This window comes from Marmota monax, unplaced genomic scaffold (assembly GCF_021218885.2).
Source record: "Marmota monax isolate L192 unplaced genomic scaffold, Marmota_monax_Labrador192_F-V1.1 WCK01_AAM20220418_F8-fsc00012, whole genome shotgun sequence".
Taxonomy (NCBI): domain Eukaryota; kingdom Metazoa; phylum Chordata; class Mammalia; order Rodentia; family Sciuridae; genus Marmota; species Marmota monax.
Window position 1 is genome coordinate 22,809,934 of NW_026695227.1, and position 17,725 is coordinate 22,827,658.

General features: G+C 34.0%; 1 protein-coding gene across 9 annotated transcripts in view; it reads left to right on the plus strand.

Annotated features, from left to right (window-relative positions):
• The window catches only part of Cntn1 (contactin 1), a 343,845-nt gene that overhangs the window by 218,690 nt on the left and 107,430 nt on the right, over positions 1-17,725 (plus strand). For all 9 annotated transcript variants that reach the window (XM_046436255.2, XM_058576455.1, XM_058576457.1 and 6 more), the window contains 3 exons: positions 1,825-1,975; positions 7,960-8,087; positions 8,394-8,569. In XM_046436255.2, coding sequence (XP_046292211.1) covers positions 1,825-1,975; positions 7,960-8,087; positions 8,394-8,569 — 455 coding nt within the window. The remainder of the gene's footprint in view (positions 1-1,824; positions 1,976-7,959; positions 8,088-8,393; positions 8,570-17,725) is intronic.

The window sequence follows — 17,725 nt, forward strand, 5'->3', positions numbered from 1 at the left end:
ATAATCTTATTAAAGTTTCTCTTATATTTTTTTCTGCAATATGTCACCCCCAAAATTAGTCTAAACAAAATACATCCAGATTAAAGGAACAATGAAATGGATTAAACCCTTGCATTAAAGGCATCGTCTCAGAAGCAGCAATACTTAGGAGCTTAGTGGAAGTACATAATCTCAGGTCCACCTAGACTTAATGTGGACATTATAACAAGATCCTCAGATGATTTTGATACACAGATAAAGTTAGTGAATCACTTGCCTAGATGAAGAGTCAAATTCCAACTAAAGGGCTGGGGTTTCAGCTCAGTGGTATAGTGCTTGCCTAGCATGAGTGAGGCACTGGGTTTGATCCTCAGCACCACATAAAAATGAATAAATAAAGTAAAGGTATTGTGTCCATCTACAACTAAAAAGAAAATTTAAAAAAAATTTCAGCTAAAGATATACATAATCTAAGAAAGGCTCCAGAAAAGCTGGGGTACAAATGACTGGAGTGTGGATAAATGATGTCCCCCTGAAATCTGCCTAAAGACAAGGGGAGTGAGCACTGGACAAGATGTGGGGACTCAGAAGAGAGTGAAAGCATACCATCAATGGAGTGACCATTCATGAGACACTATATCCAGCTATCATTATTATTGCTGAATACTTTGAAGTGAGCATGAGCTACAGATGGCTCATGTGCTCCCTAATGAATGGGGTCCCTTTTCCCACAGCTCTTTGTATATAGGTCATTAAGACAGGAATTGCTCTGTTTATTTGGGCATCTTGCTGTATGCCTGCACACCGTGCTTGGCAAACATCTAATGAGGGAAGGGTGATATTGTTTCATGAAATCTGCATGCTTTGGAAATAGGAGGGCCTAGATTCAAATATGAATCCCATCAATATACTTCCTATGGCAGCTTTGTGAAATTACAGATTTCCAATAGATTTCAGTTCTCTTATGTATAACCTCTTCATAGTTCATTCAAGGCATGGTTGAGAGGATCTACTAGGACCATATGAGAATGTTTATAGGCTTACTTCTCTCCAGCCTTTCACTTCACTTCCCTGTTGGAAATGAATCAAAACAATTGAATTAGAGGTTACTTTGTGTTGAATTTATGCACAACATTTGATTGTAACTAAAGTTTATAACCCAGGTATATTATGTATTTATAATCAAGGCTTCTGCCACAGTCTGGCTGGGCACAAATACCGCAGTCTGGCTGGGCACACAATCACGAGCCACCACACAGCTTGTAGATTCAAACAGCAACTCTTTATTCCCGAACTCACACCAGCAGTCTACAATCACGTTCTGGGGAAATCCACGTTCTCTTCCCAAATCCCCTCCCACTGGGCTTCTGTCTCCCAAAATATACTGTCTGAATCCCGAGAGAACTCAAGGGGAACTCAGGCAGCAGGATACGCCCTATTCCCAGCAGGAATAATCTTAAACCTCAAACCTGGAACCTAAACTGGGAACGCCCTAAACACGATTATCTTAAAACTGGGAACACCCTAATCTGCCTTGGTCCTTGAGCAAGGTCACCTACATTCAATGTCACTGCAACATGTCAGCAACATGGGGTACGCTGGCAAGGAAATTGTCATACCTACTTGGCTAATGGCTCCCAGCAGGCTTCAGAATTGTATATTTGAATTGGGTAAAGTTTATGCTATGTAGAAATTATTAAATAAAAGAAAAGTATTAGGCCTGGATCATAATTTACTGAGATTAACCTTTCTTCTAATCAAAATGGAATAGAAGTGATGTAATACAGAAGAAATATTTGGATTCTTTAACAAGAAGAGAAAAATAATTGTTTCTTTTTCTTTCAGCTTTGGCTCCAACTTTTGAAATGAATCCTATGAAGAAAAAGATCCTGGCTGCTAAGGGAGGAAGGGTTATAATTGAATGCAAACCTAAAGCAGCACCTAAACCAAAGTTCTCCTGGAGTAAAGGAACAGAGTGGCTTGTCAACAGTAGCAGGTCAGTTTGGAAACTAGAAGTATAATTCAAGTTGATTATTTGGGAAAGTTTATTCTGTAGAATGTTTTCATTTCACTAATACAATTGTTGTTTCTTCCAACTTTTCTCTTTACTATAGTAACGAGATGAACAGAATTGAATTTTCAGCATTACAAAATTTATAAGGCATTTAGGACTTCAAAGCTCAGAGGTGCAGGTTGCTGTTTATAAATTGCCCCAGACTACTCAGCTAATAAACAGTGGGAAATTAAATAGGATCTCTCTAACTCATTGTTTTTCCAAACAAGGGCATTTATTCACATTTTATATAATTTTGTACAATTAGCCTATTAAATATGTTGATAAGAATATAAAATGGTGATTTCAAAGTATAAGCATGTCTTCCCATCTTCTTATAATGAGCAGGATATTCTTATCATCTCCCCAGTAAGCAGACCACCTACCAATGTTTTGGTGGTTTTGGTTCAAGACAAAGAAAGCCGAGGGTGACCGTTAACTTAAAACCATCACTGAAACGTTTCTGTAGGCTTCCTAGAAGAGGTTACATTTATACTGAGTTCTAATGAGAGAGAGAAAGCTAGGATGGGAAATAGGAAGAATGAGAAGTGGGGGTGGGGTGGGGCTATGTTCCAGAAAATGAAGGCAGCATAGCAAAGGCCCTAAGGCAGGAAAATAGGATGTGTAAGGAACTGTAGGAATGGCATAATTTGTCTTTAGGGAAAAAATGAAGAAGACTTTTAAGGGATAAGATATAGTGAGCTAGTTAACAAATGTAGAATTGTCTTTGCTAAGGGGATTGGGTTTCATGTAAGAATAATGAAAATCTGTCTAAAGCCTTAAAAAAGGGAGGAATGGGATACTATTTTGCCTTTTGAAAGAATATTCTGGCAAAAGTATAGAAAATAAATCTCCATAACAATCCAACAAAGTAATACGATGGATGTGCTAAGGCCTGAAAAAGTTAACTGATCTTATGACAACTCATCATTAATATCCAAACTGGAACTTGAACTGGTGTCATGTTGACATGGAAAGAGGATTTGCTGCTGCAGTTGTCTTGTTAGGATGATCCCAAATATGACTGTGTATAGGGGCAGGGGGCAGGGCAGGAACACCTGGGCCTTACCCGAACACATTAACTTTTGTTTTTTACTTTATTTTTATTTATAAAAACAGCCAGCCAGACCACAAGCCATAGTTTACAGACTTGATTTTTGCCACATTTCTTGGTGCATTATTGTTGTATATAATAGTGGGATTTGTTGTTACATATGAGTTCATGCCCTCAACATAACAAGATAGTTTGGTCAATACCCTTCCCCAGCACTTCTCCCCTCCTCCCACACCCTGGTCCCTTTCTTCTAGTCTACTGATCTCCTTTTGCTTTTAATGAGATCCCACCTCACCTTTATTTTCCTTTTTCCTCTCCACCTTCCATATCTGAGTAAAAACAAAGGAACTTTGAACTTTTCTGAATTGGGATTATTTCGCTTAGTTCCATCCATTTTCCTATAAATGACATAATTTCATTTTTCTCCGTGACTGAATAAAACTCCATTGTGTATGTATACCACATTTTCTTTATCCCTTCGTCTGTTGACAAACACCTAGGCTGCTTCCATACTTTGGTTACTGTGAATTGGGAAAGCATTAATGTTAATCTGTTTGACCTGAGTCTTTAGAACTTTAACAAAATGACATTAGAAGAATTAATGCTAAAGGAAGAGTCACTGTGCTCAATTTGCCCTCTTGTTGGGTACTCACTCCAATAGCACCTATAATATACATTCCCCACTGGCCCACCATCAACTCTCCTCCCTTACTGATAGATTCTTGCTCCAGTTCTATGAAGACCAGTGTCATGAGTTTCTCCAACCAAGGATTTCCCAGAACCATGTTTCATGAACTTGTTTTTCCTAAACAAAAACCAAGAGAAATAGAGAATGATCTAGCTCCTAAAATCTTATAATTTTGGTTGTGCTATAATAATTTCAAAGACTTAGAAATCAAATTTTATTACTTCCTTAATGGACCTAGAGTTAAATTTTTGCTCACTACTTTAATTCATTAATATTTCAGCATTAGTACCATTTTTAAAAATATGTAGTATTCACTAACACCTATGTTGAATGTAGTAAAATTATATGTATAAATAAAACTAAAAAAAATTTGTATTTATAAAAAATAAGCATAAACATATTGAAAAATAACATCCAAGGATTAAACAGATTATAATCATATGTTATTCTGATAAGTATAATTATAAAAATTAATTTCATATAATGAAGTAATTTCTGTGCCCGGTTAGTAGCCTATAGGATGGTTAATACAATATTTGTATTCAGTAAGGGACAGTCATAAATTTTGACAAATTTTATTAAGTTCTTACTTGTATGATTTTCTTTGGGGTTCTAATGACATACAGAATTTCTTTTTAATTTACAACTAATTTAGTTATTCATTTGTATTCGATAGACTATTTTCAGCTCTAAAATGGTCTTTATCTGAGTCACTTAAGTGGGAGGAACCCCACAATTATTTTCTGTTGCAGAATTGGTATGCTTTACCAATAAATAACCTCCAAATAGAGGTCATCCTGGATTAATTTTTGACAAAAATAGGTGACTAGTTTGTTAAAGACTTGTTTTTCCTAAACAAAAACCAAGAGAAATAGCTTATGTTGACTGATTCATAGCATATTATATATAAATAAGGAGAAGAACCTGAGAATTTAATCCCAGTTGATTTAAGAATGAGGAACTTTTTTTTGCCAAAAAATCAAATTTTCTAAATATTCTTACAAGTAATTTCAATGCCAAGGGAGAAGTTGGAAGTGTATCTAACCATGCTTCACTTAACATGGGGATTTCATTGTTATGTGAACATTGTTGTGTGCTTACACAAGCTGAGATGGTGTAGCCTATTGCCCCTACAGCCATGACGAATAAAACAACGTAAGATGAAATAAAGCACCAGAGAAAATGGTACAATGAAGGGCTGAATGAGCATAATATGCCATATCATTTTATAGTAAACTATTCTTTTTAATACATAGGAGTAGACTCTAAAATAATGATAAAATATAGTACAATAAATACACCAATTAGTAGCACATCACTTATTATGGTTACTATTAATTACCGTGCATAACTGTATATGCTACTCAGAACTCAGAGTGCAGTAGGTTTATTTACACCAGCATCACTACAGACCTGTGAGCAGTACATTGCCCTTGAAATTGCATTGTCATCACGAGGTGATAGGAATTTTTCAAGCTTACTGGACCACTGTTTCATATGCCATTATTGACTGAAACATCATCACGTGGTATTTGACTTTATACCCCTTAAAAAGGATTAAAAAAAAAAAACAATTGTGAGCTAATATATGTAAGTAAACTAAAAGTATTTGACTTTATACCCCTTAAAAAGGATTTAAAAAAACAATTGTGAGCTAATATATGTAAGTAAACTAAAAATATTAGTTTAAATCTTAGAGGGACTTGTAGTTTTTCCACTGTAACTTGGCCAAAATATTTGTTGCTTTGCTTGAAAAAAAAATTAAATGGGAAGAGTTAGAAGTTTGACAAGGACTTATTGTGGAGCTTAGAGGGAAAATGTTTCATACATTAATCTTGGTAATGTGGTAGTACGCATTGTCCAAAAGTAGGAGCTGGGGCAGGACTAGCTGTGTAAGGGATTTATTACTTACAATACCTGGGAGGGAAAAGGAAGTTGGGTGGAAGATGGGGAGCTATCTGACTGAGATTCAGTTCTGATACCAGGAGAGAGGGAAGGAAGTGGAAAGGCTGGGCTGAAGGGACTTTTACAACATAGATTTCAGGGGTGCTTCAGCCAAATTCCCCTCAGAGGAGTTGAATGGAACAGGCCTCCTGTACAGGTCCTCCCATGCTCAGTCACTGGCTAACAGCAGCCTATGGGATGGGTGGCCTTGGCTGACCAGTGATGGAGTTCTGAGGGCAGTGTCTGGGCAACAGATTAGTTATCTTCTCTCACAGTTGGAGAAAGCCACATTGTTAAAGTTTCCATGGTATCAAAGAACTACTTTTATTCTTATATTATTCTGATATTGCATTTCTTTTTCAAGAGCAAAGAATATTCTGAAATGAGCTTTGACTGGATAGTTGAAGTAAGGAAAGGAAATCCTGGAATACATTGTCAGTCACCACTGAGCCCCAGCCCCAGCCCTTATATGGATACTTTTATTAGTGAAGTAAATAAGTATTATTTTTCTTTCATCAGATTTTGCCCTAAAATGGGAAATAGTTTTAAATGTTTTATACATCATGACTTAAATTTTGAAAACAATGCATTTAAATAAAATAAAAGTCTAATGACAGGCAATCTAATATTAAATCCAAGTATGAAGGGCTAAAAATAAAACTGAGCAATTTTTTAATATTTAGCCCCTAGAATAGAGGAAGCACATCTGAGAAATCGGTATAGTATGAAAGATTTAGGTTCCGTTCCAAGAAGAATTTCCTGTTAATTATGTTATAGAAGGGAGATTTTAAAGTATCTTTTTAAAAGTTTCTAAAAATAAACTATGTTTATGTTTCTCTGTAGCAGTGGGAATAACTCTCTGTTCTAACTTTGAAGTATGAATTGAAGTACTGAGGTCTCCTTTATGGAAGACCTGACCTCAATTATTCTAGGCCTGTAACTTGCTTGAGCCTCTCCGATCATGGTTTAAATCTCAGTTGTAGTGGGGTGTGGGAAACCACTTGTTTCATCAAACCCCAAGTAGTTCATATATTTATTACAAAAGGCTGGGCAGGGGTATATTTCAGGATGGAGTTCTTGCCCAGTATGCACCCAGCCCCTGGGTTCCATTCCTAACACCACAATAAATAAACAAATGTATAGATAAATATATAAATAGAGCCTTTTTCGAATGTCATTAAATACCTGCTTAGTGATAGTATCTCATTACTTAGTGCCTATAACATAGAGGTTTTTTTTTTTTTTTCTTTTCTTTTTAATGAATGAATACATAGCTGAAAGCACTGTGGAAAAAAAATGTCAACATATGGTATACTGATCCTTTGATCCAGTCTTGAATCACCCATTTATCTGGGTGATTCACTATCACATAGTAAATAAATAATAAATAAAATATTCATTACCAAATGAATTTTATATATATATATATATAGATATAGATATAGATATATATATATATCTTTATTTTAATGTGGTGCTGAGAATCAAACCCAGTGTCTCACCACTCAGTGCTCTACCACTGAGCTACAGCCCCAGCCCTACCAAAGGAATTTTATGATATGTGTTTTATGTGTTGGGAACATGACCAATAAATAAAATAGATACAAATTGGTAATATTAGGATGTTACAATCTAATAAAAGGATTTTTTAAGCTAATGATTTTAAAATAAAATATCTAATAGGAAAAAATATCTGGGAAAAGGAATAGGCTACGGAATTCCAAGACAGCAAAAGTGTTTGTGTGTGTGTGTGTGTTGCACATACATACACTCACCACAATTACTACAATCATCCAAAACTTTATTGAAGGTGCCACTAACCAAAAACCTTGAAGATTCCAGGGGTGATTCCTGAGATTATCTGGAACATGAGGAGGCAAAGGACTTTGGTTTTAGCTTTACCTAAGATAGAAAGTCCATGGACAATTTTCAGCTGCAGAGTGACATCACTGAATGGTAGAGTGACATAAAATGACTTAGGTCACTTGTTTCCTCCTCTCTGATATGTGGGAAAGAGACAATGGAAAGGCAAGAGTACCAACAGGAGGTCAATAAGAGGGCCCAGGGATATTTCAAGAATAGTATAAGTGAAGAAGGCTAGGATGTTTCAACTTGAAAATACCCTATTGTCAAGACTTGTGCAGAATGTAACAGTAAAAAAAAATAGTGTTGGTAATGTAAGGAGTACATTAATATTTTATTAAATTAATTGTGTAAATCATGTATTTTTAATTTTAATAGAATACTCATTTGGGAAGATGGTAGCTTGGAAATCAATAACATTACAAGAAATGATGGAGGTGTCTATACATGCTTTGCAGAAAATAATAGAGGGAAAGCTAATAGCACCGGGACTCTTGTCATCACAGGTAAGAAATAATTTAATATTTGATTGATATTTTTTAAAGCTGATGGTGCTTAATTTCTATTGTATTAAAAGTTACATAATTCAGGGTTAAGGTTCTAAAATAGTCCATGTATTAAGTTTCAATTTCAAAAGCCTTCTTTGGCAATCCTCTTTGATAAAATTGTTCCTGGAATTTGGATGTGAAAACATTTTATTACTTTACATAGAGAAATCAAAATATATTGATTATTATCCATTTGGTATACTAGATAAAATGGTATCTTATATTTTCTTAAATTGTGTTTTACTCTTTTTTTTAAACTTATAGATCCCACACGAATCATATTGGCCCCAATTAATGCTGATATCACTGTTGGAGAAAATGCCACCATGCAGTGTGCTGCGTCCTTTGACCCTGCCTTGGACCTCACATTTGTCTGGTCCTTCAATGGCTATGTGATTGACTTTAACAAAGAGAATATCCATTACCAGAGGAATTTTATGGTATGTGTTTTAACTTTAATTTTATTAATATCCCAATGATTCTTGTATTTCTGCATTAAACTTCTATGACTATAACAATATTTTATATGATTTTTCTTGAGAACACAAAACAGGCCAAAAAAAGCTTCTCATAGTTCTTGGGTTAATTGTAGTACTTTGAATCTTCTAAAAGGGCTATCCCTAAGGATTTTGTTAGAGATATTAATTATTAAATATTGATTGATATTTAGGTACATTTTCCCTCTTAATTTTAATGAAATGCTTATAGTGATATTATTAGACCTCAGTATATATATTTATTATGGGTCCTACTGCTTTGACTTCTACTCTAAATGAGATAATAGCATAGAACCTTCACACATACATACCTATTACAGATTTGAAAAAATAGCCCATGTGATTTGAAAAGGAGGATTAAGTGGCTACATTTTAAAAACCAGGAAGTTATGGAAGAGCAACAACTTGCAAAGGAACATCATTGGTCTGTTGATAGGCTTCCTGGGTTGCTGTGTATCTAAAAGGGAACTTGGTCACTTGCTTCTGTCAGACTCTTCTCTGAAAAGGAGGCCCTTTAGAAACCTGAAGATCTATTTGGAACATATGCTTAATTAATAAAACTGTAATTTAGAATCAGCTACTAATGCAGATACAAACTCATAGGGTGTTTAAAATTTTAAAAAATTATATTAAATCTGGATAGATGTGTACACATTATACCATTATGCTTACAAATCATCCTGCTTTTTTTTTCTTTTCACTCTTCTAGAATTCCCACTTTAAAATACAAAGAGTCTTTTAGTTAAGTTTAGTGAGATTTGCTTTAATTAGAAAGGAACATTTATTTTTACATCATTGGATAGATGCCTATGAACAATTATTGATGCAGTATCAAAGCATATGCATCTGTGTGTTCAGTGTAAATCCAGTTCTTTAATTTACCTCATCTAGCTATAATTGTAAATCAACAGTAAACATACCAATTTGGTTTCTGAACCAAAACTACACTTTAAAAAAATAACACAATTGTCAAAGAACTATGACTTTTATTTTGATATCATACCATGTGATACTTTTGTCCTAATATATTTGAAAATTTTTAGATGTACTTAATATAAACATTCTCAACATTTGTGAAATTGTTATCAAGGTCTCTAACAATTTAATAATTCTTCAAATTGTGGGTTTTTTTGCAGGCACAGTGGCACATACCTGTTTTAGTGACTGGGGAATGTGGGGCAGGAGGATCACAAGTTCAAGGTCAATATCAGCATCTTAGCAAGGCCCTGTCTCAAAATTTAAAAAATAAAAAGGGGTGGGGATGTGACTCACTCATAAAGCAACCCTGTGTTCAATCCCCAGCACTAAAGAAATAAACAAAAAAATCGTGAGTTTTATTTTCCAAGAAAGATAAATGCTACTCATTATTTTACCTACCTTAAGGAATAGAGAAAACTAGAGATCTTGCTTTTAAAAAAGTAGACTTTTGAATTTGCTTACTTCTTTTGTGTTATAAATTTTAAAGTAATCGCTTAGTAGCTTCAGTGAAGGCTATTTAAATAGACTTGGGGACTTAAGTTGCCCTAATTAAGCTGAAATTTCTTATTTAGAACCTATGTTCTTTTAAAATATAGTTACATTGCTGCTTGTTGATATAAATAGTCATGAAGTGCTAGAGAGAAGAGGATAGGGTAGGACAGGTGAGGAGAGGAGAGGAAGAAGAAAAAAAAAAGGAGGAAGGAAAGAATGAAGGACGAGTGGGAAAAAAGAGTGCAGTGCACTAAAAAGAGAAAAAAATAAGAAAATAATAGAATACAAACTTAAAATGAATAATAAGTGGGAAACAGACCCTAAGAATATGGAGGTTTGTTAGTTGTCCTTTACTGCAGTTGCTTCTTCTGCTGACCATGGCCACAGAGTTCACTTAGGCTTCTCGGTGAGTCCAGGGCATAGTTCCACGGCAGGACCCATCTCAGAGGCCCATCTCAGTATTCATCCGCTCAGCTTTGAGTTCTTTATCAGATAATGATGCACCCGGGACAGAACACTAGAGAAGGGGCGAAATAGGCAATGTGATTGAATAAGAATGTCCAAGGAACAGTTTTATCACTTTATAGATGTACAGGTGGATTCAATTTTCTAAATTAAGAAAAAAAATCTCAGATAAGAACATACATTGTTAAACTTAATTCTGTCTTTTGAACCTACAAAAGATAAGTTTTCTTTGGTCCTTTCCTTCTTTTTTAAAGCCAACATCAAAGTCAGACTTCACAGCTCAATGAAATTTAAGTAAAAGCATCAGAAATGTTTGACTTACCTTTTGAAAGAGGGTCTTAATGCCTAGTGATTGTTTCTGAGCTTATTAATACTCGGGAGCTGCTCTTCCTGCCTAAAGCTTAGAGGGCAAAACTTAACAGGAAAACAGGAGTTAGGGACAGCAAGAATAAAGAAAGAAACGTGATTGATGCCACTTGTCTATCGTTTAAAATTGCCATAGACAAAATGCCATGAGTTTCTTAAATAATAATTTGTTTTTCAGTTAATTCTGGCAAGATTTTATTACTTAAATAGCATTTTTTGTTTAAAAATATATGCTGAGCCCCTACCACAAGCAGGCATAGTAAAGGCCCTAGCATGAATAAAACACTGGATTAAACAAAGATACAAATTCAAAATAAATTAAAGATACTCTGAGTTTAAAATTTGAATGGAAATGTTTGGAAACTTTCAATATTATCAAAACTGATGCCATTATCTTTGTTTTAATAATTCTAATTGTTGACGATTAATATTGGAAATTATAACTAACAAAGAAAATGAAGAGATCCAATTTTTAATTTTTTTCATGAGCTTGTTTTCAGTTTCCAATTTGAAAAATAAGCTATTCAAAAACTAAATATCCTGATTTTAGCTTGCTATTCTTAATTTTGACCACTAAACGGCAGTCTTGTATAAGGATTCAAATTTTATAGCCTGGACTAATTTGTAACTTGAAACATTAGTTTATGAAATTAAATTAGTGCATTTTCCTATATTTGTGAATACGTTGAGGGATCATGGGTGATTTTTTAAAATTATTATATTTTTATTAAAATTAATATTCATTTGTTCCAAATTATTACAATAATTTTGTCAACTGTGAAAGAAAAAGGCAGAAATTGTTTAGTACTACATAAAAATTAACATGTAAACTTTTACCTACATATGCAGTAACTTAAACACAAATAAGTTAGTACTGTTTTCATTCTGAAAAAAAAAAACAGAAAAGAAAAGCAGATTGATCAGATCATTTGATATTGACTAATTGGATAAAGTAGATTTGATTCAGTTAAATGATTTATACATAACATTTCCCTGCATCAGATCAATTTTACTGTCCATGTATTACATACTCAATGCTTCTGGGTTGGTTGACTATACAGATGCTATGTCTGTAAAGTTTCCACAGTGGAGGAAAGGGTTGAAAGTCTATTTGGAGAGAGTTTTACAACAGAATGGAAGGAGCAGCATCTCTAAGTAGGTAAAGAAAAGAGAGCTGGGCAGAAGGAAGAATGGACTGTAATCCAGTTGTTTTAGTCAGTTTTATCACTGCTATGATGGAAGGACCTGAGCAGAATGATTTTAAAGGAGGGAAAATTTATTTGGGGGCTTGTGGTTTCAGAGGTCTCAATCCATAGAGAGCAAGCTCCATTCCTTAGGGCTCAAGGTGAGGCAGGAAATCATGGTGGAAGAGTGTGGCAGAGGGAAGTGGCCCACATGGTGATCAAGGAAGCAGAGAGAGAGATATTTCCACTTGCCAGATACAAATATATACCCCAAGTCCAGGACCTCAATGAACCACTTCCTCTAGCATGGGTGATTTTAAAAATTTCTTCATTAAAGTTTTCCAATTAGAGTTATTTGAATGTCAGGAAAAAGTAACCACATTTTTAAATCTGTGGAGTTTTTTTTTAATGAATTTATGGTAAACCCATAAACAGAAAGAAAAATATTATTAACATTGCATTTAATAAACCTACTTTATATAGACCTCTTCTGCATGAGATTATTTTTCATAATAAAAATTTTAATTTTAAGTCTGTGATTTATTAAAAAAAATTAAGAAGTTAAATGTCAAAGGTTTACCTTTCATGTCATTTATCTGTCATTTATTTAAGAAAAATTCACTGAATATTATATTACTACATGATCATGACCAGTAAATGTTTCATTTTAACTTGAACTTGTATGTACAGGGATCCTAAAAATATAGGCATAAATTTAATAAGTTAGAAGCTCCCATATTTATTGTCATCAAACATAATTAAGTTTTTAAAGTGATTTGCATTATATTATTCTGTTAGAATTATGTGACAAGTATATACTTTTCTAGTCCAATTATGACTCTTATCCAATTCAATACATACTTCCCTTGGAGTAAATACAAAGGGTAATCATTTTAGTTATTAATTTAATTTATAACTCCTCCTTCTCTAGAATGGACTTGAAACCATCTATTATAAAATATGCATTTGCAATGTATCATTTTATTTCTTTCTCATGTAGTACCTGAGTGATAGAATTTATTTTTTCAAAGCCTGCCTAATTTTTGACATCTACTATGAGTCCTTTTCTTTCAACTGTTCAGTGATATTCTCCTTGTCAGTCCCAATCTTAGTTAAACATGAGTTTCTTAAATTTTCCAATTCAAGTGATTGCCCCTGTATTTTTCTCAGACTCTCTTATTACAGATGTTAAAATCATAATCTAGGAAGTTACAGCAATCCTATTATGAATTCATAAATATCATATGAATTGTTCAGTGGTTCTGCCACAACCTGACCTGGGCTCTAGGCTCCATCTCTTCACTTTTTATTGTGTGACCTTGAGCTAGTGATGCAACCTCCCAAAGCCTCAGATTTCATCTCTTAAAATGCTGGTAATCATTTCCTTACTTTATTCAGATTACTCCATTGGATTTCAAAACCAGTTACCTCATAGTATTTTTGTGAACATAAATGAGAGAGTGCCTATAAAGTGCTTGGCAAAGAATCTACTATAATGATTATTATTAATACTTTTTATAACAAAGCAATGATTCCCTATTGAAAATTCCAGAAACTTTTGCCAGATATGCCAGATAGTTGGTTGTTTTTTGTTTTTTGTTTTGTTTTTTTTTTTTGTAACTGATCTCGTTTTCACAGTTTACTTCTGGCTTCTGGTGCTGCTGACTTTGCAGGATACCTAATTTGAGACAAAAACATCCTGGGTATTTCATTGTTGAGGGTAAAGAAGAGGTCATAATAGTCAACATTATTCAATGCTTATTTGGCCAGCATTGGATTAAATGTATTTCTTATAGTTCTCAGTTGATCTCAGCAATCTTAAATGGAGTATATATTATTATAAATTTCTCAATTTTTGAGGTGGGGAAACTGAGGATTAAAAAGGCTGATTATCTAGCTGTAGAAATCATAACTCACTCATGACTGAGAGAGGGTTTGAAACCATATAGTCTGACTGCTTGACCATGTGATCTTAATCAATTGTAGTTTTAACGCATAGATTAATATTCATGTCTACACATATTTAAATAATTCTCTAATTGTTTAAAACACTACAAAGGCAGTACTGTTCAACCCATTATTTTCTTCTTTAATCTTGTTTATGAACCATTTATGCTCAGTTTATCCAAATTGTTTCCTTGTTCCTACACTGTCAACACCTTTTGCAATATACTGTAAATCCAGCCTATCCTGCTTCATATGGTCTGTGACATTTTTGGCAATTCTTAACAATCTCCTTTGATAGGTCTACTCACATGCCTGTAGGTGTTCATTCTTCTGATGGTACAGGCAACACCATTGAAGAAAAAAGACATTGTGGTTCTAACCCAAAGTCTGTTCTCTTTATTAAAGAAACTATTAATGATACTATAGATGGCACAAAAAATTTAAATTTGAGAAATTTATTCTTCATACTGCGGGGTTAGCTCTCTATTCACTGTTGGATATAAAGCTGAGGACAGTCCAAGGTTTTGGGGCAACCTATTGGAAGAGATAAGGAGGGTTTGACAATCATCTGGAGAGAGGCAAGAATCAAGTTACAACTGAAGAAACAGTGTAGAAGACTAGGCAGGTGCAGTAAGATAAATATAAGCTCTAAATCCATAGGTATAGAGGAAGGATAATTTTGCTACCTAAGGAAACTTTTCCCATATGTGGAGATACTTGTGTTTATCACATTGCACAGGCATGGGGTGGCTGTGTGTTATGGGTATCTGTTTAGTACAGGTCCTACTCAATATCTTATGATGTGAAAGACAGACCCCTACAACAGAGAATCATGTAGTTTAAACTGTTAATAGTCCCAAGATTGGGAAATACTCTTAAGAAAGATTTAAACAAGGAATCATATTATTTTGAGCAGATGAAAGTGTTGAGGACATGAATTAAAGGAAGCTGGATAAAAAAAGGCATTTCAAAGTTAGTATAAGTAGTGAACTTAAGACTTAAATTTTGATGAACAGTAAAAAAGAAGAAGAATTATGTAAAAAGTATGCAGACGCCTGGTGTAGTACTGGGACCCCAGTGAAACTCACAAGAGCATTCTTCTCAGGACCACGCACTCTCTGCTCTTTCTATTAGTAATTAGTTGGAAAGGAGTTAGACTTTTCTGTACTATCTCTGCTGTAAACCTTTAATTAGGTAGGCTTTAATCCTTTAATTAGGTATTAGGTAATTAAACTAATTTTTAAAATTAAATTACTTATTTATTCTAATTTGTTATACATGATGGCAGAATGCTATTCATTTCATATTACATATACAGAGCACAACATTTAAATTACTGATTGTACACAACATATTTCCACACCATTTGTGTCTTCATACATGTACTTAGGGTAATGATGTCTAACTCATTCTATTTGCCATTTCCTAATATGAACACATGGGATATTATCTACATTCAAGAGCAGTGTCTCTAGTTTAGTTGGGCAGGCTTCTTAAAGATCATCACACTTGCAGTACAGAGACCATGCAGCTGAAATCGCTGCCCCACAAAGGTCTTAATGAGCACAGGTTGATGACACAGCTAATTGAAGAGCATTAATCACATAGAGCAAGTCTTTGTTCCATAGAGATGTATGATTGGCTTCAAGGGATCTAAAATTCATCCCAAGTTAAGAATATATATTATACTTAACTGTACCTACTGTAATTATTCTGGCCTTTTATGCTTGCAGTGTAAAGTCAATAAGAAGATGGAGAAATGAACATGTAAACACTTTGTTGTCTTAGGAGTTTTATAATTTTGCATTGTAGACTTTGATAGTTTATTTCTATCACACTGGGAATATACGATTTTGTTATTAGTTTTCATATTCATAAAAAGCCTTCAAACTTTTTCAGTTTATTTTAAAGAATGGGACATTATCTAAGTAACAGGATTTTTGCTCTGGTTTTGCCATTGATATATTGTATGAGCTTGGGCCAAAGTGTCACTCTGAGCCTCAGGCTCTGCATCTGTCACATGAAGGGGTTGGGCCACATCAGAAGTTTGAAAAAACAATAGAAACAAAAATGTTTTGGCAGAAAATACCTTTCATAAAGAAATTTTAATTTAGGTACATATATAAAGTGAGGTGCTCTAACTGAAGATGAAAATGTGTGTGTGTGTGTGTGTATTTGTCTGTCTGTCTACTGCATAATCAGGAGCCTTACCCTATAGTGCCTCTCATTTCTTCCTATTTCAAAACCCCCATCCTGATTCTTTCCTTCTACCAAGTGACCATGAAAATTCTCAGAACTCTGAGGCTAATGAGAACCAATTTAAACCAATTTGAAAAATATATGAATTAAATGATATCCAATTTTATTTTCAACTCTTCCAAATCCAAAGAATTGATGTTTTGTCCATCATTCAAAATGTTTGGCAGAGACCTCAAACAAAATTTCCTCCTTTCTGAGTTTTCATTTAAATGGGTCATTTGATCAAAACTGAACTCTTTCATCATTATTCTCACAGTTTGTTTTATATCCAAATCACCAAAAGTCAACATTTCCCCAGATCCTGTAGATTCTAAGTGACCTTTCAGTAGTTATCCTGACGTCTTCTCTTACTTATTGTAGTTTTTATATGCCCGGTGACATTCCTTCATATTAATAAGATTTGTATATATTTAAACAATGTTTAGATTCAGGTAATATTAATATTGATATATTCCCTAAAATAACACTAACTCTAATATTAAATAATGCTAAAGAGGGGCTGGGGTTGTGGCTTAGTGGTAGAGCGCTCACCTAGCATGTGTGAAGCCCTGGGTTTAGTCCTCAGCAGCACATAAAAATAAATAAAATAAAGGTATTAAAATAATGCTAAAGAATAATGTTAATTATGTGTGAAAATGCTTTTGTGATTATTAAAAAAATTGTTATTTGAGATTCCATACTACTATCATAACGAGTTTCTAATGAGCTGAGGAGTATTGATCTATCAGTCATTTATTTTTCAAGGTTTCAGCAGTAGCGAGATAGATAATAGATAGAAGTAAAAATGGAACTTGCTACCTACTCAATTAGATAAAACAAATATGGCAAAATCTTTACAATAGTTGAATCTAGTCTGGTGGTTTATGGATAGTGATTGCACAAATTCTTTCTACTTTCTGATGTTTGAAAATTTAAGCAGGAAAGCAATTTAATAAATGATATACTAACATATCATTTATGAAAATTACTGCTTCTACTTACCAAACTGTGAACCTCCATGCAGTTACCTGATCGCTAAAGCACTGCCTTGGGAACTGCTTAATCCAGAGAAACCAGAGTGATCTATTGCCTATGGAGTCTCCCACAAGCAGCTTAACTTAAAAACTCAAATGCCTTATTTCTAAAATGGGAATATTAATAGTAAATCCCTGGGTATTATGAAAATGAATGAGAAAAATATATGTGAAGTAGCTGGCAGCTTGCCAGACACTTAAAAGTCATTCAATAGATTAATTCAGATCATGGCAAGGGCTCAGGAGCAGTGACAGCAGTGGAGGTAGCAAGAACAGAAGTGGTAGTGGAGGTTGTAGTAGTATTATTAATAGCAGCAGTAGTGCAGGCAGTAGGAGGGATTGTAGTCATGGTAGCATCGTGTTTTTATATGCAAAATACAATTAGAAGTAGTACC